Source organism: Lepidochelys kempii, chromosome 1 (genome assembly GCF_965140265.1).
Source record: "Lepidochelys kempii isolate rLepKem1 chromosome 1, rLepKem1.hap2, whole genome shotgun sequence".
NCBI classification, from domain to species: domain Eukaryota; kingdom Metazoa; phylum Chordata; order Testudines; family Cheloniidae; genus Lepidochelys; species Lepidochelys kempii.
Window position 1 is genome coordinate 241,482,980 of NC_133256.1, and position 26,246 is coordinate 241,509,225.

At 44.3% G+C, this 26,246-nt stretch overlaps 1 protein-coding gene across 13 annotated transcripts in view; it reads right to left on the reverse strand.

The window, feature by feature from the left end:
• Window positions 1-26,246, reverse strand: part of WNK1 (WNK lysine deficient protein kinase 1) — a 171,004-nt gene that overhangs the window by 33,060 nt on the left and 111,698 nt on the right. For 11 of the 13 annotated variants that reach the window (XM_073320462.1, XM_073320378.1, XM_073320387.1 and 8 more), the window contains 9 exons: window positions 25,428-25,709; window positions 24,642-24,739; window positions 21,025-21,187; window positions 20,108-20,224; window positions 12,107-12,280; window positions 11,447-11,504; window positions 11,147-11,287; window positions 7,660-9,134; window positions 4,790-4,873 (listed from right to left, as the gene is read on the reverse strand). In XM_073320462.1, the coding sequence (XP_073176563.1) occupies window positions 4,790-4,873; window positions 7,660-9,134; window positions 11,147-11,287; window positions 11,447-11,504; window positions 12,107-12,280; window positions 20,108-20,224; window positions 21,025-21,187; window positions 24,642-24,739; window positions 25,428-25,709 (2,592 nt within the window). The remainder of the gene's footprint in view (window positions 1-4,789; window positions 4,874-7,659; window positions 9,135-11,146; window positions 11,288-11,446; window positions 11,505-12,106; window positions 12,281-20,107; window positions 20,225-21,024; window positions 21,188-24,641; window positions 24,740-25,427; window positions 25,710-26,246) is intronic. The other 2 variants (XM_073320396.1, XM_073320443.1) reach the window with 2 other exon arrangements.

A 26,246-nucleotide genomic window follows, 5' to 3' on the forward strand; every position in this document is an offset into this window, starting at 1 on the left:
AGGAGCTGGGATTGTTTAGCCTGCAGAAGAGAAGAATGAGGGGGGATTTGATAGCTGCTTTCAACTACCTGAAAGGGGGTTCCAAAGAGGATGGCTCTAGACTGTTCTCAATGGTAGCAGATGACAGAACGAGGAGTAATGGTCTCAAGTTGCAGTGGGGGAGGTTTAGATTGGATATTAGGAAAAACTTTTTCACTAAGAGGGTGGTGAAACACTGGAATGCGTTACCTAGGGAGGTTGTAGAATCTCCTTCCTCAGAGGTTTTTAAGGTCAGGCTTGACAAAGCCCTGGCTGGGATGATTTAACTGGGAATTGGTCCTGCTTCGAGCAGGGGGTTGGACTAGATGACCTTCAGGGGTCCCTTCCAACCCTGATATTCTATGAAAAGGCAAGAAAGTTCGGACTCTAGTTCAGAAACAGGTTATGCAAGACAATCAAGAATCTCTCCCCACAGAGACTAGGATCCAAGCAATAGATTTTTGTAAACATATGAATGGAGGACCACATATCTGAGTGAGAAACATTCCTGAGGCAGACATCAGAGACTGCCCTGTCTTGGACTAAATAAACCAGCCAGATCATAAGCAATGAGAAATGCAATGCATCAGTAATAGACACTAATCTTTTGAGCAATAGCATTATCCACCCTCCCATTCCTGAGAAAGCTCATAAAGAAGCTAACAAAAAAAATTACAAGTTCATCTAACAAACTAATATTCTATGCCTGGCACTATCAGGATTCAGCCCATGAGGCAGAACTGAAACTAATTTAGTGGCACTGATGATCTTCTCCTGTCAGTGGAGGGAAGACCGATGTCCATTCTCTTTTGGACCGCATTGCAGGGTTCAACGCTGTTGACCATGAAATAATGCTGTCTCTGATCAGAGAGGTGGCAAAGGTACAGACTACAGTGTGAAAATAGTTTGAGACCTTCCTGGAAAGTAGGGATGTGTCTACCAGAACTAGACACTCCACTGCATGCATTTCTCCCTCTAGGGACAAGATGAGAGAAAAATCAAACATCGAACATGATAGATGTGTAGTCACATAGCTTAATGCACTACTGGAAAGTGCTCAGATACTAGGGTAATGAGCATGGTATAAAAGCCTACATAGAAAATTGGATGGAGAATGCATTGCTTGCTAAGTATCTTATGGGGCCATCAGAATACCAGCAACTTCTTGCTCAGTCCAGAAGAGACATCCACCTTCTTTTGTCTCACACTGGAAGAAGATTTGATCGGAAAGTCCCTGAATTACCAGTAGTTTGTGGATATCTGCCATATCACAAAGAGAGAGAAATGGTGCGTGCAGTAATATCTTTTACTGGACCAACCTCTGTTAGTGAAAGAGACAAGCTTTCTAACCACACAGAGCTCCTCTTCTTCTGAAGCACTGAAGAGCACTTGTTCATGAAAAAACAAAATTCCCTGGATATGGAGTCCTGCATGGATTCCTCAATCTGCATCCATACTCACTACTACTTACACATGCTTTCCTAAATGAAGGTACCATCCCCCGCCTACCACCAACCCAGAGAAGTCATTCTTCTGCAAAATGCAGTACATGTCCCCTATATTGCTTGCTTCCATTAGTATTTTGGTATCCACTCAAGTTCTCTCTATCAGGCTATTATGAATGCACTGTTACCATGGTCCAAGTTGTCAGGTGCTGGTTATTGCTTATCCTTTCTGATGAACTGGTGGTGTCCTGGATTCTTCCTGACATGGGGCAAGAAGGCTTTGAGTTGAACTGTATTTAGCCGGACTCCTATATGCTCCATTTGTTTGTTAGGGACAAGCTGTGACTTTGGATAGTTTATCATGAGCCCTAGTGATCCCAGTGATGATACAGATGATGATGATTATACAGATTGATCTTTTGACAACTTCTAGATCATCCTTCTTTGATCATCCTGTTAGATGAAAGGAATATGTGCACTCCCAGCCTGGGCAATAAGTCATGACTACCTTTAACCATAGTCCTTTGGGGAAACAAAAGGAGCCAATACCAAAAAGTCTTCAAAAAAAATTGTATGCATGACATCGAAGTGCTGCAAGCCCATGTACACAACAAAGTATGTAAATGCCTAAACAAAGACTAGAATAGGTCATGGATCTTCTGGTGTCTCTGGCGACCTATCAGTGCTCCCTGGTTAGAGGGGGCCAAAAGGCCTTGACTCCTGAAAATAAAATGTCAACATCACAATAAAAGGAAGGAATGTAGACTTTAATGGGAGTCAGGAAGGGACACTAAGAGAATTCCAAAACAATGTGTCATTGGATGAGCTGAAGAGCCAGAACAGTGTCTGAATAACCACAGCTCATGAAGGGAGCTCTTTTGCTTACCACAATTCGAGAAGGAACTGACTGGAAGGTTACAAAGACAATGGTTAAAGCCCTGGGCAATGTATGACCACTAGTAAGGGAGCAGCTCATACCCCACCATACTACTACTACTCTTTGAAAACAAACAATTTTAGAACTTGGGTAATTCTCCTTTTCATGCATTTGGAAGCATAAAACCTGCCCACATGGTATCTTGCAAGAACAAATATAACCTCCAGTATGTCAACCCAGCTTTCAGAAACAGTGCAACAGCTAAGATGACACCACAGTGTCAAGGGATTTAATATTAAGTTTGCACTATGTAGTATACACTTTTTTCTTATTTACGATTATGACTTTATGCTTGATATGCACATTTAAATGGTTTCAGTTAGGAACTGGCATTTATATCACATTTATTTAACTAGCATGACACACAGAAAAGTAAATTCCCTTTGTTGGGTACATGCTCCTCTCTAATACATGGCTTGAAAGGGAACAAGATGAGTTAGAAGGGCCCATTTTGTGTTACTTTCCTCAGAAGAAGCCTGAGACCTACAGCCCTTGAGCATGTCAGGCGGAGAAGGGAGAACACACTGTAATGCCAATGGGCAAAGCTTCCATCAGGGTCCAATAAAAGTCTTAGTTGGTATCTCTGAGAATATGCAGAGGTAAATTTTCATTTAATTTTTATTCCCTGCTCATCCAGCCACTGGCAATAGCCCACAAGACATTTTGGCTATAACTTTTAATGTACTTCTAATTTTTTTTTTAAACAATGTCTTTAAAAATGCAGTATTGTTTCATGGCATAACTCTAATTTGGCTGAAGGGATTTGGCTTAAATATTCCAAAAATAGGCCACCTTTGGCACAAACCACAAATTGAAAATTTAAGTTAAAAAAGTGAGTACTTAAGAAAGTTGTGTGTACAGAACATTAAGTTTATAACTGAAATTGTTTTGCAGCTTTAAAGCAGGTATTACCAGATGCCTGCTTTAACACATAATACCTTCTTCTTTATAAATCTAAATCTGAGAACTGGGGATTACCTTTACAGGCAAGTACACTGGACAAAAAGTCCAGTTTGTGTTTATTCTGTAAGTAACCTTTTGACACTAAACATGCGGTTTCTAAAACACACTAAGAACAGGATACAGACTGTTTATAAGTCTCCATCTTCACTGCTTTTATTTTTAGCTTTTCTTTCATCATATATTGTATGTTTCTTCTTTAATGATGTGCTTAAATTTTCTCCATACTACCTCATTGCACAGCAATTTAAGATATCTAGAAATCTTTCTATTTCATTGCAGGTCTTGACTGCTTTTTTCCCCTATATTCTCTTGAGTTCTGTAACCCCGTCTATGAATTTCCTTCTATTTTACAGAAGGAAGTGGCAGCTGTCAGTCAGAAAGGTGTGTCTTGGTCTTTAAGGCAATAAGTAACAACCTCAAAAGTTCACAGAAAAGGGAAAACATCCACCAGTCTCCCTGGAAGTTTTCAGCTATCTGTACACCAGAAGGTGGCCAAATGCATATCCCAACAGTTTGCTTGAACTATAATCTTTAATCAGCATTAGAAGATTTATAGAACTGCACTAACTCTGATAGACTAGAAAAAGGAGACTATTAAAAACCCATTGATTTCTCATAGCCAGCAGTCTTGGGTTTTCAACAGCTAGTTGGGTATTGCAATATTTGTTGCTCTCTGCAGAGCTAGAACTTTGCTACCAGATACTCTTTTTATTCTAATCATAGGACAGGTGGGTGTAATACTTCTGAAGTTAAGTTTCATGACTCTTCATTTACACACAACTAATTCATCAAACGCATTTTATTAGGAAAGAGGAATCACTGGGAAAATTAATTTACTAGTTTTGCTTTATCTCGCTGTCCTCCTCAGGGCTGGCCACTCCCACTGTGTTTTCTGCCAACACTGGGATTTGATGAAAGAAGTTTCTGTACTTAGTTTATGAAATGAACATTTGAAATAGCTACATCTTATGGAATACACCACCTTCAGTCTCACCCCTTGAGCTCTGCAGGTGGTGTAACTAGCACTCAAAGACCCAGTGATTATTGTTGCCTTGCAAATCCTCTGTTATGAAGACATATTTGGCACATAACCAACTTTGAAACACAGCTACTGTGCAACACTGAACATACTTGTCTGTAAAACAAGGGCTTTTATGAAGCTCTCCCTCAAGCTCAAAACAGAAGTAAAAGCATAAGCTTGAGTCATTGCACCCAGAGTTCAAACATTAAGGTCCAGTAATCCAAAGGGTAAGTTTGCTGCCTTTCCAGTGTACGAGTGACTCTGGTCACTGCTACACAGAAGGGGTTACTCAGTCAAAAGAGAAAGTGAAGAAGCCAAGACCATGCAATGGAGAGTTTAATTGTAACATGCTCTTTGAAAGAGAAAGGAGAAGTAGCAGACAGAATCTGCCAAGTCATGTAGCACCTGAGTTAGTGAAGGTCCTGGAAAGGGTGGCAGCTGTTCGCTGGATGGAGTGCCAGCTGGAAGTTCAAAACCTACCGGTAGCACCTATGGATAATGAACAGGAAATGCAAGTCCATCAAACAAAGAACAACAGTAGGAGCAGTCAGCAAGTTACAGTAAGTCATATCACTTAGTAGAAATCTTTAAGAATTTCCCTGTGGAGACTTCCTATGGAAGCAAGGAACACTGTCAAGAAGGAATTCATTGCAGCTAGGATATCCACTTGCATTTTTATTTTGAGTGTCCACAGGGAAACAATCTGTTTATGACTGAGGCAAGTGGTTTTGTTTTTATTTGTAAAAAAACCCAGGAATCTTGACATCTTTATAGCAAATCCATGAGAACTGCTGCTACAATCATAATTTTCCAGCTGAAAGCTTAGTGACAACTGAGCAGGGCAATCCAGAAGAGGATGTGGCCCCCACCCAATTTCCCTGACAGCTCTATATTGAGATTCCACTGCTGCTTAAGAGTGGCAATATTCATGTGATTGTAGTAAATTGCTCTAAGCAATTAATAAAGAACCTGAAATGCTTTTACTATCTGAGGAGGTCTCCATCTACTAAGAAATATATTATTTTTAACCTCCCGGTGTCAATTTTTGTACCCATCATGAACAGCTACCTGAAGCTGCTGACTGCCCAAGCAGATGACCAGAACATGCATCTTGGTAAGGGGGAAAAAAAATCCAGCCAGGTTATGTAGAAAGTGTTAGAGCAACTGGAAAGCGCAGAACGAGGCACACAAGTCTCACAGCAAAAGTCAGACAGCACATTCCAGTTAGTTATTTCAAATAGTTACAAATGTGGGAGGACCTAACAACTAAGAGGCTCTGTATGGACTTTTTTCAGCTTTCCTCCCCTCAATTATGTCCAGATCTCCCCCACCTCTTGCATCACTTTGCCTGCATTCTATTATTTCTAGTACACTAGATTGATCAGAGCTAGTGCGGATGTGTCTCCTTGATTTCAGGAAACGCACACAGTAAGTGGCATAATAACCTAATGATATTTGGCTGGTAGCCTTTTATGGTAGCAAACCATGATAGACAGTTCCTTGTTGAATAAACCCTTCTTCGGTCTTTAAACAAGTGGGAACTAACTGGGGCAGAATCTAGTTGATACAAATTCACAAGAAAATTCAAGGTGCATTTACTCTTGAAACTGATACACTTAAGCCACTGGAATATGCATGCATGTAGTGTTTTACAGCACCAACTGTTTAAGCTACATTAACCATTTGAAGGCAATGGGTGCTCTCCCCGAACTCCATTTTCATATTACTTAACTGTATGAATTACTCCCAGCCAAACTTCATAAAGCTAAAGTTAAGCTTTAAAGTACATATCACTAATTTAAGAATAAAGAACTTTACAAAGATGTAATTTTCCAAAACCAACATTAAAAAAATCCAAGGAACTCAGTTGTTTGGATTTAAATTTAACCATTTGAAATTGTATCCATCCTTCTTTTTTGTTGCCTTTTTGCCTCTCTCTTTTTTTTTTTTTTTTGGTAAGATGCTTGGCTCCCTTTTTAGTTTAATCTGAAATTCCTATGCTTTAAGTGTTCTTCACACACCAAACAACTACCTCTACAACTTTCTTGTAAAGCTGTTTATCATTACATCAAGGCAGGCGATTCTCTTACTTTGTGTTTCAACAGAAAAGCACAAGGAGACCCTGGGCCCAATTGGTGCTTGAGTGATTCTGTAATACAATTGCTAGAAACCTTAAAAAAAAAAAAGTACTTTCAGTCCAGCATACTGAAATTTTTGCTTTGGGGTGTTTTAAGACCTAAGTTTTAAATATATTTGTGCCCTACACAGGAGACAGGGAACAGGACACCAAGTGAAATTCCAAACCTCTGAAGATTATTGGAAGCCAGAAAGAAGCGGGAAGTTTATGGTGGTTAAGAGCTCTACATGATCAGTCTCCTGAGCCTTTGCACATCAGCCCCACTACAATCTTCTACCTCTATACCTTTACTTTTCGTCCCCAGAGCACACCTATACTTTGAGCTGGGGGTGAGAGTTCCAGCTCAAGGAGACATACTTGTGCTAGTTCTGATCAAGTTAGTGCAATAAAAACAGAGTGTAGGCACAGCAGCGCAAGAGGTAGTGATGGTGGGGTGAATGGGCACATACTTGGGGTGGCTAGCCCCAACTTCAACCTACTCTCCCGCCTCCCCTCCACGGCTACATTATTTCAGTGTGCCCGCTTGATCAGAGATAGCACATGTATGACTCCTTGAGTTGGAAATTATACCTCTGGCTGGAAGTGTAGACATACAGCTAGTCTCTGATTCACCTTCCTGAAGCCTTGTTGAAGACCAAGAGATCTACTATGGACCTTGGCAAGTCAGCAGAAACCATGGGCCCAGTATGGATTCCTGGCCTCAGCAGCACCTGTACATTTTATCAAATCTGAGACAGGGAGCAGGAATATGTAACCTGGGGGAGGAGGAAAGGAAGTTGAAGCAGATGACAGAAGCTAACAGGGCTGTGGGATCCACTGGGGTCATGGAAACCTGCAGACCTTAGGAGCGCTTGAGACATTCAGATGGAAATAAGGAGGGCTGGAAACCTTAAGCTAAGATTGTTATAGGAGCTAATCAAGTCAAGAGGAACTTGAGTCAGGCTGCCTGTACTTGGCTTGAGAGGAAAAAATCATGCCAATACTGTACCTGCACTAAAAACAGATAATATACTAATACACTGTACAAATCAGTTTGGATAAACATTCTGTTTCAGCCTTGCTTCAGAACAAGAGTCCTTTCCAAAAGGTTATTCTCTCGTATACTTAACACCATTCACAAGAGTGTTGGATTCCTTACCGGTACCCTGCTAAGAGGTGGCTTTGAGGGAGGAGTCCCTGGTTTCACTGCTGTTGTTGCAATGCTGACTGATGCTGGAACATAGGTGACAGGAATGCCCACTTGACCAGGTGTGGCAACTGGTGTCATCACTGGTAAGCCAGCTGGTCCAAGGGGCAAACTAACTGGTGGTATACAAGAGCTGGTCGTGGCTGTCATAGGTTTAGTTGGTGCAACAGCAGTGGTTGGTACGCCAGGCATGACTGTAGTCTCCATTACCAGTGATGTCTCCAGAGATACAGGTGGATGCGTTGCTCCAACATTGCCATGTTCACTGAATAGAGATCGTAGCTTTTCTTCCAAGGTCTTTATGTCATCGATGCCAGGAGCTTTGGGCTGAGTGTCAACATCAGCCTCCAGACAGTGAGTATGAGGTTGATTGGGTAGCGGAGCAGGTTGAGGTTGACTGTGTATCAAGGTCTGCTGTACTGCAGGCAAGTTAGCAACTGGCTGCGTCAGTGGTAGGGTGCCAGATAAAGGAACCTGGGGTACTATGGGGGTAGAGATTGCAGCTGCTGCCTGGGATAGGACAGGGGTTGACGCAACTGCTGACGGAATGAGTAAAGGATGCACCACAGCAGGCTGAGGGACTGAACCAGATATACTTGATGCCACTGCAGAGGACAATGGTACAGAGATAGGAAGGGACAAGCCAGCTGCACTGCACAGCTGCGCTTTATCTACTGACTGCCCATCCTCAGGCTTCAAGTGTAGCACACTTACAACTGTTTCTGCCAGACTGGGGGTGGAGCTACTACTGCTGAGCTGAGGCATTTGTGAAGTCACATTATGAGCCATAGTTGGGGCTACAGATGTTTGCGGAGCTGCCACAGACTCCATACTACTTGAAATCTGTTGAGCAGAAGGAGAGGTCACAGGTGGGGGTACAGCACTTGGTGCACTAACACTGGGGCCAGCCATGACAGGAATCTGTTGTGTTGGTGGCAACGTTAAAGAAGCAGGTGTGCTGATATTAGGGACAGCTTCTTCAGTCAGTGGTTGAGCAGACTGTGATGTAACAGTTAATGAAAAAGAAGCAGGTGCACTCACACTGGAAGTCACTCCACCAATTAATTGGTGCCCAGACTGTGATGTTGTGGGAGAGCTGGAGCCTGAAACACCTGTGCTTGGTGTAACTCCAGCTGGCACCTTTTCTGTAGGCAGGGGAACAACAGATTGAGCTACTGGAAGAGAAATACCAGTGGTGGAGGGAGGAGATGCTGGGAGAGGAGCCACTGATGTAGATGGTAGACTTCCAACGATGTTAGAAAGTACAGGTGGAAATGGTGGCATAGTTTGGTTAAAAACTGGAGGAGCTGTACTGGGTCCTTCTGTCATTTGAGCATGCCTGATCTCGGAGAAAGCTTGCTGCAGGCTGAGTGATGATGCAGAATGAGAGAGGTTCATCCCAGGACCATGTGATGGAGAGGAAGTAACTGGGGGAAAAAAATATATATATATCCAGTCAGGCCACCTAGAGAAGTTTACCATGGTTTACCTACCATTGCTAGATTAACACCATTCCAGTATAGTGCATTATAGCACGCTTTACGTCGGCTATTCAAAAGAGACCTAGGAGTACAGAGCCAGGGGATATACTGCAAATCACAATTTAAGATGTGCTGTGAACCCTATAGGAGCCTAGCACTGGAACAGCAATGGGTAGTATCAGTTAACAGACAGATCTAGAGGAAGAAAATCTTGCATAATGCTGCCCAAAAGCATTTTTGGCTCTAACCAGCCATCAGTTCCTTATTTTCAGTGGGTTTTTTTCTAATGTTAGGAACTGGTCAAGGTGGGTGAGGTAATATCTTTTATTGGACCAACTTCTGTTGTTGAGAGACACAAGCTTTCGAGTTTACACAGAGCTCTTCTTCAGGTCTGGGAAAAGTACTCAGGGTCACAGCTGAATACAAGGTGGAACAGATTGTTAGCTTAAGTAGTTAACATACATTTCAAGAATAGCTGCCAACTTTCACATGGTAAATAAGCACCCCGACTTTCACAATAAACCAAAAATCAAATTAATCCCATTCCAAAACAAGCCAATCCCTAAGAATCTTAACACTATGTGACTAGATCCCCGGCGTGCAGTCTGGGACTGTGGTGGGTCCCCTGAATCTCTCCTGCCGTTGCCCCTGCTTCCAGGAACTGATTAAAAAAGAAACAAGCAACTCACAAGCCAATTAAGCCAAAAACAAGCCCAATTTCTGTGTTTTTTCCATGGGTTTGGCATGTCTGATTTCAAGGGACCATTCACAGACTCAGACTAAGGTCAGAAGGGACCATCATGATCAACTAGTCTGACCTCCTGCACATTGCAGGCCACAGAACCTCACCCAACAACTCCTGTGATAGACCCCTAACCTCTGGCTGAGTTACTGAAATCCTTAAATCACGATTTAAGAACTTCAAGTTACAGAGAATCTACCATTTACACTAGTTTAAACTTGCAAGTGACCCATGCCACATGCTGCTGGGGAAGGTGAAAAACCCCCAGGGTCTCTGTCAATCTGACCTGGGGGAAAATTCCTTCCTGATCCTATATATAGCAATCAGATAGATCCTGAGCACGTAGGCAAGACCCACCAGCCAGATACTATAGAGAATTCTTTCCCAGGTAACTCAGAGCCCTCCTCATCTAGTGTCACATTTGCTATTAGCAGTCACAGATTGGCTACATGCCTTTGTAGGCAGTATCATCATACCATCCCCTCCATAAATTTTTCAGGCTCAGTCTTGAAGCCAGCTAGGTTTTTTGCCCGCACTGCTGCCCCTGGAAAGCTGTTCCAAAACTTCACTCCTCTGATGGTTAGAGACCTTCACCTAATTTCAAGCCCAAACTTGTTGATGGCAAGTTTAGATCAATTAGTTCTTGTGTCCACATTGGCGCATAACTTAAATAAATCCGCTCCCTCCCTGGTATTTATCCCTCTGATGTATTTATAGAGAACAATCATATCTCCCCTCAGCCTTCTTTTGGTTAAGCTAAACAAACCAAGCTCTTGGAGTCTCCTCTCATAAGATAGGTTTTCCATTGCTCAGATCATCCTAGTAACCCTTTTCTGCACAAGAAGAGGGTGGAGGAGAAGGGAGCTTCCTTTTCCCCCTATGATTGGAGGCATGCTAATGGGCCACTTCACCTTGAACTGTCCCTTGAAATGTGTGATAACTACTTATGCTAAACAATCTGTTCCACCTTGTATTTAACTGAGAGGCACTGTGTGCATTTCCCAGACCTGAAGAAAAGCTCTGTGTAAGCTCAAAAGCTTCTCTCACATCAATGGAATTTAGTCCAATAAAAGATATTACCTCACTTATCTTGTCTCTCTAATATCCTGGGACTTACACAACTACGACAAGAACTGGTCACTCAGGTTAAACAACTTGTAGCTGGTATCAAATAAATATTAACAGTCAAAACTCCAGAGAGCTTTAGGTAACTTACCAATATCTAGAAGTTCCTTTCCTGCAGGAATAGAAGAGGTGAAAAACTGCTGTTCTCTTAACCGACTCTCTGGGACAGGACTGACAATAAATCTTCTTCCAGCAGAATGGACAACCTGGGTGAAAGAGCTGGGAGGAACACCTAAACAATAAAGAGAAGATAGGTATTTAGCCATGTGCTGCATCTCACTCATCACAGCATATCCTACCAGATCATGCACTCAAGCATACAAAGGTTGCGCTCCTCAGCTGGACCAAAGTCCGTAGTAGGAAACTGTTGGATAAGTACTATAAAGCTTACCCGTTCTCTGCGGTATGAAAGATACAGGATCTGGCTGTTTGAACTCTCCCTCCAATTTCTGCAAAAAGATAAAATAGTATAATTTACATTCAAGCACCTCAGTCTTCCAAAAAAGCGTAAACAAGTTCAGTGGCATAACTATGGTATTCAGTGTACTGCTACTGTAAGCAATACTGTGAATTTGAGTACTTTATCAATCTAATCTAGTTCTACCTCACTTCACCCCTCCCGCACCCCTCAAAACTCTGTTCCATGGGAACATGTCAGTATTACATCTAAATTACCAAGACAGGAAAGTCTGGAAACCTATCTGCTTTCCTGCCGGGCAGACTGCCCTGGAACCAGGACTCCCATAGGTTGTAGTTGTCTCAACCCCAAGGCAGTCCAGGAAGCCCTCGCAACCCCTTTCCCCTGCCTGGTGGGCTGCCAGGATGCTGGACAACTGGAGAAGCAGAGGAATCACTACAAAAATGTCAAAACAAGGGGTCTTATTTTTTTTCTAAACCATTTCATTTTTGTTCCATTTTGGAGCAATTTTTTGAAATTCTGAAATTTCCGGGAATTCCAGTTTCTGGCCAGCTCTACTTATGCCACCACTTCCACTGCACTCAAAACAGAGGTTATAAACAGTCTGGCTGAAGCAACCAGGTCCCCACTTACCTGGGACCCTGGAAAGAAGCAGTCATCTTTCGTCTGCATACTCTCCAAGCCCTGATCGCCTTCTGGCTCCACACTGACATCTTCACTGAGCATTTCATCTGCTTTCTCAATGATCTCTCGTACCTGCTCTACAAATGAATCTCTCTCAGTTGCTAGAATAAATTCATTCTGCACCTGTAAATGAAACAAAACAACAAGGATTACTGTCATCATTAAAGTCCCTTGTCTATTTATATTTTTAAACCCCTTCAAACCTATATTGTACATGGATTCTGTCTATGCAACTATGCCTTCCTTTCAGTGTTACCCTTATTTTTGTCACACCAACTTGTTGCATCTTGCTTTAATTTAGACTGTGACCTCTTTAGGGAAAGGGATAGTCTGTATTTTTATAGCCTCAAGTGTAACAGGACTCTTATTTGGTCCTCTATTTGTATTACAGTAGCACTAAAAGTCTCACTCATCTAGGTAAGCTACTGTCACTTCATCACAGGATTTCTCCTTGGCATAAATTGTTTAATTGAAGTTTACCACTTCTGTCGAACTATCTGTTCGAGCTTGTATTTAGCTGTTACACACAGTTTCCCAGACCTTTAGAATAGGTCTGTATAGACTTAAAGCTTGTCTCTCACTAACAGAAGGTGGTTCAATAAAAGATGATATTACCTCACCCACCTTGACTAATATCCTGGGACCAACACAGCTACAAAATCATTGCATAATTGAAGTCAGGCAGTCAAACTAATTCCTATTACGTCTACTGATTTAATATTGTGTAAGTGCTCAAAACAACTCAAATGTTTAGCTGCAGTAAAAGGAATGAGGGACTATGGTCATTGAAACTTGAAAGTACTGTGCACAATCTCCTCACAAAGTGCTGGAAATGAACTTCTAAATTCTCTTCTCTGCCTGTTCAGAGTCTTTCGTAACCAGAGCCAAACAATCGTGATGAACCAAGTTGCTCTGCACTAGCAAACTACGTTTAAGTTGAACCCGTATCTCCCAGAGAAGAGAGAAAATAACTTCACAAGCTTAATTCTGTGACTAGCCACATAAACCAGCTGTACATTTCAATTGTGCAAAACCAGTCACTACAAACTCTTCTGTTCAAAGACTGATAAGTGTCTTTTTAGCAGTCATCTGTTTTTCACTCTGACTGAGAATGGATATTACTACTGGGATGGCAATGCCATGCTGTTCTATTTCATGAGCCGTATGCACTAGTTTTTCAAGATATGCCAAGACAATTTCCCACAGAATGATTTGAGATAAAATCTTTAATAGTCTTCTATCCTTGATGCTGCGAAATGAAATGGGATCCAGCATATATAACCCTGACCAATCAGTTTACTTTCTACATGACAAAACCAACAAGAATTAATTCAGACTTCCTTGGAAACAATAACTGAGGTAATCGGTGTATGCTGAATGTATATAATGTGGATAGTGTAATTTAATAGCTTATAGGTGTACATTTCATGACACCTTTGAAAGAATCTTCCTTTTACAATATTGTGTCTCTCTCATTCAAAGATTTTTGATGTATATTGTTACCACCTCAAGAAAAACCTATGAATGAGTAACAAGGGTTATACAAAACATTTGCAACAATGAAAAGTTTCTGTAAATGTATTCAATTATCCATGTATATGTATTTCTTTAAGTGGCGGGAGGGTTAGTGTGTGTTTTGTGCAGGTTAGTAAAAAACAATATTTCCTTAAAATTACTACTACACACCTGTCCAACTGAGCATTGAGTAGCTGGGAGGCTATTTGCTCACAGACAGGCATGAAAGAGCAAGTCACCATGAGCTCAAAAGGAGGCCTAGTCAAGGCTCAGAGAACTAAATTAAGATCCCAGGTTGGAGTGGGTGTCTCATGTGTGGGAAGAGATTTCCAACACCCTTAAGTAATCTACACATCAGTGGGTAAGCCTTGACAGTGAAAGGCCGTTATAGTCATAAGATGTACCTTAAAGGAACAGAGTTTTGATGAGAGGGTGGGAGGAAGATGTTTGGTCTATGTGCTTAGACCACCACAAATTTGGAATCACTTCCATTTTTGCTGGTAAGTATGCCGAGTGGTCAATTTTCAGCTGTGTAATAACACGTCTTTTACTTCATCAGAGCATTCTACCTCTAGATCCTGGAACCAAGAAGGAGCCACACCTGGAAGCGGAGGATCTACAAGTTGGAGTGAATGAGCTGTCTGTTGTTTAGAGAGAGCAAGTGAGGAATGGGTTGAAGAGGAACTGGAGAACATAGTGCCATCTATGCCACATAAGGGAACCAAACTTGCCTTGGCCAGGAGGGGGCCATCAGAATAAGTCTTGCTTTGTCTCATCGTACCTTGGACAGTAGAGGAAATGGGGGAAGGTCTATAAAAGGTTCCTGTCACATGGGAGGATGAGCGCAAATCTGAGAAACTGTTTCCCCAGGCCTGCTCTGGAGCAATAATGAGGACATATCTTGTTCCAATACGCAGTGAAGAGATCTATAGTCAGGGTTCCCCCAAGGGGTAAAAGTGTCATGAATAGGGCTCTGTGGTTTTCACAGAGGTCGCGGAAGTCACGGATTCTGTAACTTTCCACTATCGCTGTGACTTCTGCGGAGGTTAGTGTGGCTGAGTCCAGAACCACCCAAGTAGCTGGCTCTGAGACCAGCTGACCATGTGGCCCCAGGGACAGCCACCCCCAGCTGCTGCTGGAGCAGCCCCACAGACTGCTCAGGCAACCCCGTGCAGTCAGCTCCAGGGACTGCCCAAGCAATGGTCCCCCTGCTGGCAACCAGAGTAGCTGCTTCCCTGGGCAGCACCTGGGTGGCCAGCGGAGCCGCTGCCGGAGGTGCCAGTCTGGTCGGCAGCTGGCAGCTGCTTCCCCGGGCTGCCCCCGCCCCCCCGCAGCAGCCTCTCCAGATGCAACTGCCCCCCCGCAGCAGCCTCTCCAGATGCAACTGCCCCCCCGCAGCAGCCTCTCCAGATGCAACTGCCCCCCCACCTCCACCCAACAGCAGTGACCCCCTTAAGATTTAGTCATGGCTAGTTTTAGTAAAAGTCATGGACAGATCACAGGCCCATGATTGTGTGGGTCTTGCCCATGACCTGTCCATGAGACTTACTAAAAATACCCGTGACTGAATTGTAGCCTTAGACATGAAGCATCTCTGAGTTCAGTTTCCAATTGTGGTCGTGAGAGAAGTTCCGACTTAGATTGTTGGTTGTCACATTCTGCATCCCAGGTAGGTAGACGACTGAGATAAGCATGCTCTGTCGGATGCACCAATTCTGAAGTCTGAGTGCTTCTGTGAAGAGGGAGGTACCCTGGGCCTCTTGCACTGCAGCTCGTAATAGCACTGTGAGGGTGGATACTGAGAAGATCGTGACCTGTACTGTGATTGAGAGCCATAGCTCCTCTTTTGTCCCGCTGTATAGATTCCTAGGGAAACCTTCAAGGCATGGAGAGAGGTGCCAGTCATATCCATGAAGAGCTTGGGCCCTTTGAATGGGAGATCCTCAACCATAGTCTGTACCTCTTTGGGCAACCCAGAAAGGTGTAACCATGACACCTGCCTCATCATCACTGCCATGGAGACCTACCAGGCTGCTGTATCTGCTGCATCCAACACCGTCTGTAGCGTAGTCCTGGCCACTAACTGACCCTCTATGACAATGACCTGAAGGTGCTCTTTTTGTGCCTCTGATAAATGTTCAATGAACACACTGACTTTTCCATAATTAAATCATATTTGGCCATCACCAATTTGTTACCCTGAGCTGCAATGTCTCAGACTAATATGTCTTCCTTCCAAAGAGATCTAGCCTTTTCCAATCTCCATCATATGGGGTCGACTTGGCATGTTGCTGCTTGCCAGGTGCATTAACCACATCTACTACAATTGAATTGGGTTGAGGATGTAGGATGTTGAGGATATTGGATTGAGGATGTTTGTAGATGACACTAAAACCTGGGATGAGTGGTAGATCCGCTGGAGGGTAGAGACAGGACACAGAGGGACCTAGACAAATTAGAGGATTGGCCCAAAAGAAATCTGATGAAGTTCAACAAGAACAAGTGCAGGGTCCTGCACTTAGGATGGAAGAATCCCATGCACCGCTACAGACTAGGGACCGAATGGCTAGGCAGTTCTGCAGAGAAGGATCTAGGGGTTACAGTGGACAAGAAGCTGGATATGAGTCAACAGTGTACCGTTGTTGCCAAGAAGGCCAATGGCATTTTGGGATATATAAGTAGGGGCATTGCCAGCAGATCGAGGGACGTGATCGTTCCCCTCTATTCGACATTGGTGAGGCCTCATCTGGAGTACTGTGTCCAGTTTTGGACCCCACACTAAAAGAAGAATGTGGAAAAATTGGAAAATGTCCAGCGGAGGGCAACAAAAATGATTAGGGGGCTGGAACACATGACTTATGAGGAGAGGCTGAGGGAACTAGGATTGTTTAATCTGCAGAAGAGAAGAATGAGGGGGGATTTGATAGCTGCTTTCAACTACCTGAAAGGGGGTTCCAAAGAGGATGGATCTAGACTGTTCTCAGTGGGAGCAGATGACAGAACAAGGAGTAATGGTCACAAATTGCAGTGCGGGAGGTTTAGGTTGTATGTTAGGAAAAACTTTTTCACTAGAAGGGGTGGTGAAACACTGGAATGGGTTACCTAGGGAGGTGGTGGAATCTCCTTCCTTAGAGGTTTTCAAGGTCAGGCTTGACAAAGCCCTGGCTGGGATGATTTAGTTGGGGAATGGTCCTGCTTTGAGCAGAGGGTTAGACTAGATGACCTCCTGAGGTCCCTTCCAACCCTGATATTCTATGAAGAAACAGAAAGTCTGCCTCTTTGTGAGAGATGTAATATTTCTTGTCGGCTCTCTTGCAGGTTGATGCAATGGAGACTGGTGTCTGCCAGATGACTTTGGCAGGATCCAGAAGCGCCTCACCTCAGGAGGGTGATTCTGGAGAAGGAGGAAGTATGCAGAATATCTACCAGCTCGTGATGTGTATCTGCTACCTCCTGAAGGGGAATTTGCAGCTCATCCACCACCCTCTTAGTAAGATCTTAAAATCATCAGCTAGTGATGGGAGAAGGCATTAAAGCCTTATCTGGTGAAGATGAAGAGAAGTTGGCTGGAGAGGTAGCCTCCGTTTCAAGCCTTTCCTCCTGTCCTTCAAAAGTTTCTTCTTCCTCCAGTTCAGGGACCAGAGATAGTGAAGCTACAGGAGACAGTCTCACCAACTCTCTGAGAGACATGGACGTCAACAAACTGTGGGATCTGTACAACACCCCTGGATCCCAATATGGCAGGGTGAGGGGTAGTGAAAGTGCACAAGGAGGTCCACACCAAGACTGCAGGTCAGCATGAGGGTGGAGTTGAGGAGGTCCCCAGTACTGTGACAGCATGCCACAGTGAGAGGTCATGGAAATAACATGCTCCTGGTCACCGTCATACTCATCACAGGGTAAGGGTGGTGCTGACTGGAGCACTGGCAGTAAATGGCCCCAGTGATTCCATGCATGAGGCTCCAGTTCCAATTAATGGGGATTGTGCTTATTCCGTGACCTCCAGATCTCTAGGGTACAGGAATTCTTGCGGTTACACTGACTCACTTGGTACCATGGATGAGTGTCGGTGGTAACTTGCAGGTACCGATGGTTGCTTGTGTGTAGAACGCTCCAGGGACAGTAGCTTTGCCACAATCAGTACCGATGCTTTACTTGGTACCACTCACTTGGAAGCAGTATGTACTTTGTCCTTCTCCTTAGGAGACAGTACCACTACCTAGGAGTCTGAGCCTCTGGTGCAGGGGTGGGCAAACTAGGGCCCATGGGCCAGATCCAGCACGCCAGTCGTTTTAATCCAGCCCTCAAGCTCCTGCTGGGGAGCAAGGTCTGGGGTTTGCCAAGCTCCAGAGCTCCAGCCGGGGAGCAGAGTTGGGGGCTGCTCCACGTAGCTCGGGGAAGCAGTGGTATAGCCCTACTCTGCTGCTCCAGCTGGGGAGCAGAGTAGGGGGCCACTCCATGTGGCTCCCGGAAGCAGCAGCAAGTCACCCCTCCAGCTCCTATGTGTAGGGGCAGCCAGGGGGCTCCACTCGCTGCCTCCCACCCCAAGCGAGGTCCCTGCAGCTCCCATTGGCCAGGAACTGCAGCCAATGGGAGCTGCAGGGGCAACACCTGGGGATGGGGTAGCGCAGCCTCCTACACCCCAAACCTCTCATCCCCAATCCCACCCCAGAACCTGCAACCCCAGCCAGAGCCCTCCCCCAACACTCCAACACCCTGCCCCAGCCCAGAGCCCTCTCCCACCCTCCAAACCCCTCAGTCCCAGCCCAGAGCATCCTCCAGCACCCCAACCCCCTACCCCAGCCCTGATCCCCCTCCTGCCCTCCGAATCCCTTGGTCCCAGCCTAGAGCACCCTCATGCACCCCAAACTCCTAATCCCCACCCCACAGCCTTCCCCCCACAACCCAACCCCCTGCCCCAGCTTAGAGCCCTCTCCCACACCCTGAACTCATTTCTGGCCCCACCTCAGAGCCTGCACCCTCAGCCAGAGCCCTGACCCCCTCCCACACCCCAACCCCCAATTTTGTGGGCACTCATGGCCCGCCATACAATTTCTATATCCAGATGTGGCCCTCAGGCCAAAAAGTTTGCCCACCCCAGCTCCGGTGTCTTTAGGCAGTGCAGCTAAGCTCATAGGGAAGACACCCTGATACTTCTGGGTACCGCACTTCGGAGCCACTGGTATAGAGGTGGCTGAGCGCACCGGGGAACCCCTCTGGCTGGCCAAAGACTGTCTGGGGGCTTGGAGCCCTTTTTCTCGAGCCCTTAAGGAGGGAATCTGCTGATTTTTTCCACAATTCTACCCCAATGGAAGTCGAAGGCTCCGGAGACAACATGTGTCCTGGGTAACATCTAGCACTGGAGTCAGCTGGTGGCTGAAGTGCTCTCTCCATCAGGAGGAGTTTTAACTTCAGATCCTGGTTTGGCTTTTTTTGAGACCTCGCCTTGAGCTGCTGGCAGAGGGTGCACTTTTGTGGATATACGATTCTCCCAGACACTTTACACAGTGATATCACCCTTCAAAAGCAAAGAGAGCAGAAGAGTTTTTTTGTTTTTTTAATTAAAAGGAGAGGTTAGAAAGCCTAAACTACTAAATGCCCTCTGGGAGGGTGCGGGCAGAGGGTTCCCCAGAAAGGGCAGGAAACATGACATAGAAGGGGTTTTCCCCCTTTTTTTTTTTAAATCCCGGAAAACTAACCATTAAGGGAAACAACAGGACTAAAACTACTACTTATGCTAATGATGCAGAGAATGATCAGACACCTGCTTGCTCCATTTGAGGCCAAAGGCAGTCAAGAAGGAACTGTGGGCAGTTTGCCCGCACAAGATAGCTTCTGTGCAGATCATGAGGGAAGAAAAGCACATATGCGGGCAGAATGGACACTACAACCTAAAATCTTCGAATAGAGGCACAGGGGCTCAGATACACCTACACTGGAGCTCCCATAGGGACATTACTTGAAGAAGAAAATTAAGTTCCCCAGTGACACGAACGGAACTGCACTTGGAAGAGTTTGTTTTATATTGTATTTCCAGAAATGGAGTTTAGTGTTTATTAGTTCAGCTCACAAGAAGCAGTAAGAGATTTTTAAAATCCTAGAGTAGAAAGTTAAAACTGTTTTACTTGAAGACACTGAAGTTTGAAGATAGAAGCTGACCCAAATCCTCAGATGAACTAGTTGTGCAAATACTGGACCAAACATGTTGGCTTTGGACACTGTTCTTTACCACTCAGTAATTACGGAAAGATTTTGCTTCTAATATTAGTAACATGACTGGAAGAGGAGACAGACTGTAGTGCACAGGGAAGCCATAAGAATAGTAGTAATTCCAGAAGGCAGGTTAGATGAACTCTAATCTAAGGTGATTTGTACAACTAATACAGTTAACAAGATCACGGTCAATTCTCCATCTGCACTGGAGATGTAGCTCACCATAATTGATGCTATTTCCTCCGGGTTGTCACCGTCCAAGTCAAATTTGAAAGTAACCATTTTCCGATTGTGTGTCTCTAGTTGGCATTCAACCACACGATCACCCTTGTTCGAAACCTGAAAGAAAAGAAATATGCTTTCCAGCCTGAACTGCGGAACACAATGGAACATCACAAACAACTACTGAGCACAAGTGTGCAGACATCTCTTGTTCCTAAAGCCCGGGAAGGCCAGGTGCACAAAAGCAACAAGAGATCTCCAACAGGGCCAACTGTACTGTACTCCTCCATGAGCCATTCACTTTCCATTCTCAAACAAAGATCAGATGCACTGAAGGGCAAATGATCCTCTAAGGGATTCCCAACTGCATCACCCTTCAAGCCCTCTTGCTCAACATAGACCATCTTCCTCTAGAACTCTGACTGACAGTGTAAACCTTTCCTGCTTATGTCAAGAAACAGTACAAAAAGTCTGCCCCAACATTTCAGGAAAGTCATTAATGGTAATAGTGAAGGTAGGGTGAGGTTTCTTAAATGAACTCCAGCCCAGTCAACACAGTCTGAGGGCAAGGCAAATGGCAAAGCAAATATTCTGTAGCAACTACTGGCATCAGTGCTCCCTGAATGACCATGTTCTGCTGTGCTTAATGCTCTGTAGAATATCTAATAGCTCATCTTTGGAACACTATTGACCTCCAAAGCAGGAAGAATATTTTGTACACCCCTATATAGTGTCCAGCACCAAGAAAAAAGATGGGGGTGAAGCCTAGCCACTTCACATGGGAGGCTGTTATCAGAATTTAGGACACAAAGGAAACAAAGGATATCCCTCTTACAGAACTTCCCTACCCACCATCCTGAAAAGCTCAAGAAAGACATTACCCACTACTACAGTCATTGAAGTAAGCCATAACTCACATTAAGAATTCTCAGTTTTGGTCTAGCAGTCTTCTCGTGCCGAGAGCGGCTGCGTACAGACTTCCGATAATGGCGTTTGGTGGTCCTCCCTTCATGTCTCCCACTAGATCCTGGCACATTCTCATTCCCATCACTCATCCCTGAAGCAACATCAGAATGTGCACTAAAAACCAAAATAATTAATTTTAAGTTTTAATAATTTTCACAAATATTTGAACTTCTTAAGAGTGTGATGACTGAATTCCCCTCTTAACCCAAGAGAGGGTGGCCTCTCAAGAGCAACATTGGTTATTCTTGTGAGGACAGGGTCTGAGGAGGATAATCCTTTAATCACAAATGGTTGCTTGAATAATAAATATGTAACCATGAAAGGAAGGGATCCATAAAATATTTTTGTGAAGTAATCCATTTAAATATATCTTCTGGATGAAGCATCAAGTTCTACAAGGCTCAACCCCTGAGTAAGTATGAGTATCACAGGAATGAGTAATCCCCTTGCTTGATGTGTAATTACAATAGATTGGCATATCTGGTGTGATGTTATCTGATTAAGATATGACCATGTATATCATTGTTGCTACCACTGTTATACAATTGCAACAAATCTTGTACAAAGTGTGTTATGTGAGGTGTCAATGGAAAAGTTATGATTTGCTGAATATGATTATCCTATTAGTATGCACATATTTTCATTTCTGAAGTTATGAATATTGACTGTATACCATAAACCTGGGAATCCTGGACGCCCCATCATCTCAGGCATTGGCACCCTGACAACAGGATTGTCTGGCTATGTAGACTCACTCCTCAGGCCCTATGCTACCAGCACTCCCAGCTATCTTTGAGACACCACTGACTTCCTGAGGAAACTACAATCCATCGGTGATCTTCCTGAAAACACCATCCTGGCCACTATGGATGTAGAAGCCCTCTACACCAACATTCCACACAAAGATGGACTACAAGCCGTCAGGAACAGTATCCCCAATAATGTCACGGCAAACCTGGTGGCTGAATTTTGTGACTTTGTCCACACCCATAACAACTATTTCACATCTGGGGACAATGTATACCTTCAAATCAACCCGCATGGCCCCACAGTATGCCAACATTTTTCTGGCTGACCTAGAACAATGCTTCCTCAGCTCTCATCCCCTAATGCCCCTACTCTACTTGCGCTACATTGATGACATCTTCATCATCTGGATCCATGGAAAAGAAGCCCTTGAGGAATTCCACCAGGATTTCAACTATTTCCTTCCCACCATCAACCTCAGCCTGGACCAGTCCACACAAGAGATCCACTTCCTGGACACTACAGTGCTAGTAAGTGATGGTCACACAACCACCACCCTATACCAGAAACCTACTGACCACTATGCCTACCTACATGCCTCCAGCTTTCATCCAGACCACACCACATGATCCATTGTCTATAGCAAAGCTCTACGATACAACCACATTTGCTCCAACCCCTCAGACAGAGACAAACACCTACAAGATCTCTATCAAGCATTCTTACAACTACAATACCCACCTGCAGAAGTGAAGAAACAGATTGACAGAGCCAGAAGAGTACCCAGAAGTTACCTACTACAGGACAGGCCCAACAAAGAAAATAACAGAATGCCACTAGCCATCACCTTCAGCCCCCAACTAAAACCTCTCCAACGCATCATCAAGGATCTACAACCTACCCTGAAGGACGACCCATCACTCTCACAGATCTTGGGAGAAGGCCAGTCCTTGCTTACAGACAGCCCCCCAACCTGAAGCAAATATTCACCAGCAACCAGTAACCCAGGAACCTATCCTTGCAACAAAGCCCTTTGCCAGCTGTGTCCACATATCTATTCAGGGGACACCATCATAGGGCCTAATCACATCAGCCACACCATCAGAGGCTCATTCACCTGCGCATCTACCAACGTGATATATGCCATCATGTGCCAGCAATGCCCCTCTGCCATGTCCATTGGCCAAACTGGACAGTCTCGACGTAAAAGAATAAATGGACACAAATCAGATGTCAAGAATTATAACATTCAAAAACCAGTCAGAGAACACTTCAATCTCTTTGGTCACTCGATTACAGACCTAAAAGTGCCAATTCTTCAACAAAAAAACTTCAAAAACAGACTTCAACGAGAGACTGCTGAATTGGAATTAATTTGCAAACTGAATACAATTAACTTAGGCTTGAATAAAGACTGGGAGTGGATGGGTCATTACACAAGGTAAAACTATTTCCCCATGTTTATCCCCACCCCCACCCCACACACACTGTTCCTCACACGTTCTTGTCAACTGCTGGAAATGGCCCACCTTGATCATCCCTAAAAAAGGTCCCCCTCCCCCACTCCCCTGCTGGTAATAGCTCACCTTACCTGATCACTCTCATTACAGTGTGTATGGTAACACCCATTGTTTCATGCTCTGTGTTTATAAATCTCCCCACTGTATTTTCCACCGAATGCATCCGATGAAGTGAGCTGTAGCTCACGAAAGCTTATGCTCAAATAAATTTGTTAGTCTCTAAGGTGCCACAAGTACTCCTTTTCTTCCCACAAGGTAGTTTACATCCAGTCTAGCCAGCAAACTGTGCATGGACTATTAAAGTTGATGGTCCATCAACGAACCCAATGGGCCATGGAAGAAGCTTATCCCCACCTGATAGACTTTCCTGTGAACTTTCCAAGCAAAATATGGGTAATGGCCCCTGCTATGACTCATCGAAACATGCAAGGGCATGTGACCAGCTCACGTGATACTGGACTCCATCTTGTGCCTGTACTTTTCCCACTGACTGTACTGACAGCAAACCCATCATATGGCAGAAAGTATAAAAGGCCCCAGAAACATCTCCATTTGGCCTCTTTCCCACTCTGATCTCTGGACTATGGACTTATACTAATGGGAGCTTTCTAACCAAGAGATTGAGGACCTTCCAATCTTTTGGAAGGAACCAGAGACTTGACTTAAGCCAGCAGTTTTATGCCATCACTGCTTCAAGCCTGATCCAAGAACTTTGCAATTATTAGATACTAAAAGATTGGCAACACTGTGATTATTTGGTAAGATCTGAGTTATATATTGACCTGGGTATGTGGCTGGTCCTTTGGAATAAGAAGAACCCTTTGGTTGATGAAATTGGTTTTAAATAACCACTCATCATTAAGTCTAGTGTCTGGGTGTTGGAACAAAGGCTGGGATGCCTAAGGAGACTGCATTTCTGACTTCTCATTAGCCAATGTAGTGAGACAAATTTATTTTTGTTGATGGTTTGGTATATCTTATGGAAGAATAACCAGCAGTTTGGGGGGGGGGGGGTTTGCCCTAATTCTCAGCAGTTTGTCATGAATCTGGTGTTCTCAGTTGTGACCCACTGAGGCACAGTAACAGCAGGTCATTGCACACAATCTGTGTGCCTTCTCCAGGCCCTGATTAAAAAGAAGAGGTTTGTAGGAGTTCAAGAGAAATCTTCTAGGAAAAAAATGGAAGTTATTTCCTCAGTTTATGTAGAAAATATCCCTAGTAAAGAACAGATATCAGAGAGCCACCAATGGAAGAAACTCCTCTCAACCAACAAGTTCAACTTGGCAAAACCCACTGGTTACCTGTCTAGTGAGGAGACCAATGGGGTAGTCAGTGCAGGATGTTGCTGTGCTGGTGGTACAGTTTCTGAAGGAGCAGCCTGTGAGACCCCCTGAGTACCCTAGAAGAGAAAACAAACCTTCTTCAAGCATGCCAATGAGTTATTTCTTCATTTCTCATCACAATCAACCTTTTAATATTTTTTCCCCAATCAAACTTTGAAGCTAGAAAGCACCATTTCTCCAGAATAATTTATAACAACCAGGGTCTAGTCAGCTCAAATCTGACACCCAAGGGAGAGGGCTCTAGTGCAAGTTTCATACAGAGCGCCTGGTGAGGTCAGCCATCCCACCTGCTACATTGTGATACTACAGCTTGCCATGCAGCCAGCGTCTTACTAGCAGAATGTGCAACAGGGAAGCCAACGCAGCACACAGACAATTCAAATCTCTCCCCCCAACAACAGCAAGGCTGCAGGGAACATGTGTAAGAGAGATTCTCAAGGGCTACCAATGGCAGAGTGTCTCTCAGAAGACAAAAAAGGATCTAGAGTACTAGCAAGAAGAAGTGAAGTGTTAACAGGTTTTTGCCTCTGGGGGCACACTCACTTCCCAACAGAACAGCCAATGGCAACAAGGTCCCCACATTGGCATGACATTCTGCTGTAAGAAAAAGTCATTTGAGACATTAGTTCATTATGTCTAACTGAATACCATCACAGAAGGGGTTAATTTCCCCCACAAACAGTGCAATGTAATTCATGCCCTGAAATTTATAATTTACACAGAATTTCCAGAGATTACATTTACCTCTAAAGCTCCCTGCTGTGAAGATGCAGATGAGACCTGCTGTGCTAAACTCACTGCAGGCTGTGGCACTTGAACCTGTCCTCCTAGACCGCCCAGAGGAGCTAAAATGTTCTGTTCCACATAAGGCTGCACCATTGCAGCAAGATAGCCTGGCTGAGCCAATGCATCAGTGGGTAAGGGAGGGGACAGTACTGCAGAAGGTATGCAAACAGAGGCCACAGCAGAGGAGGGAGCAACATTTGAGTCTCCTGGGTATTGCGGCGGCAGCCGAGGTGGGAAGCCCTGTGACAGAAATGAGGAATCCGAGTTAGTGCATTTCAGGGGAAGTTAGGAAATCAGCAAGAAAGGCTGAAAAAAGAAAACATAGCAAGTCAAGCTGCAGGGGCATGTTCCAACCTGAAATCCTTCCAGAATGTTCAAGCACCTCTAAAAATAATTTTTCCAAGAGGAACAGAGCAGACTACCCAGGTAAACAAGTTCACCTCCAGAACAATCATATAGTATAAACAGCAAATTCTCTCTCAGGGCTCTCACAAAAGAGAAGAGTTTCAAAGTCCCTAGTGGGTAAATGAATCCTCACCTTCCAACTCCCCCATAGTTATCTGTGAAATCATGAAGTGGAAAATCTGAAGAGCTTGCAGGCTGAATGGCCACTACTCAGACAGGATACGCAACTGCTGCTTGTAATCTCTCTTAACTAATAGTGTTCTGACAATCTCTCTCCCCTTTCCAATCTCAGGAGGTGGGCTGGCCTGAGTGCCAAACATTTCTACACACCTCAAGTAAATAGTACTTGCTATTATCTGCTGTTGAACAGCA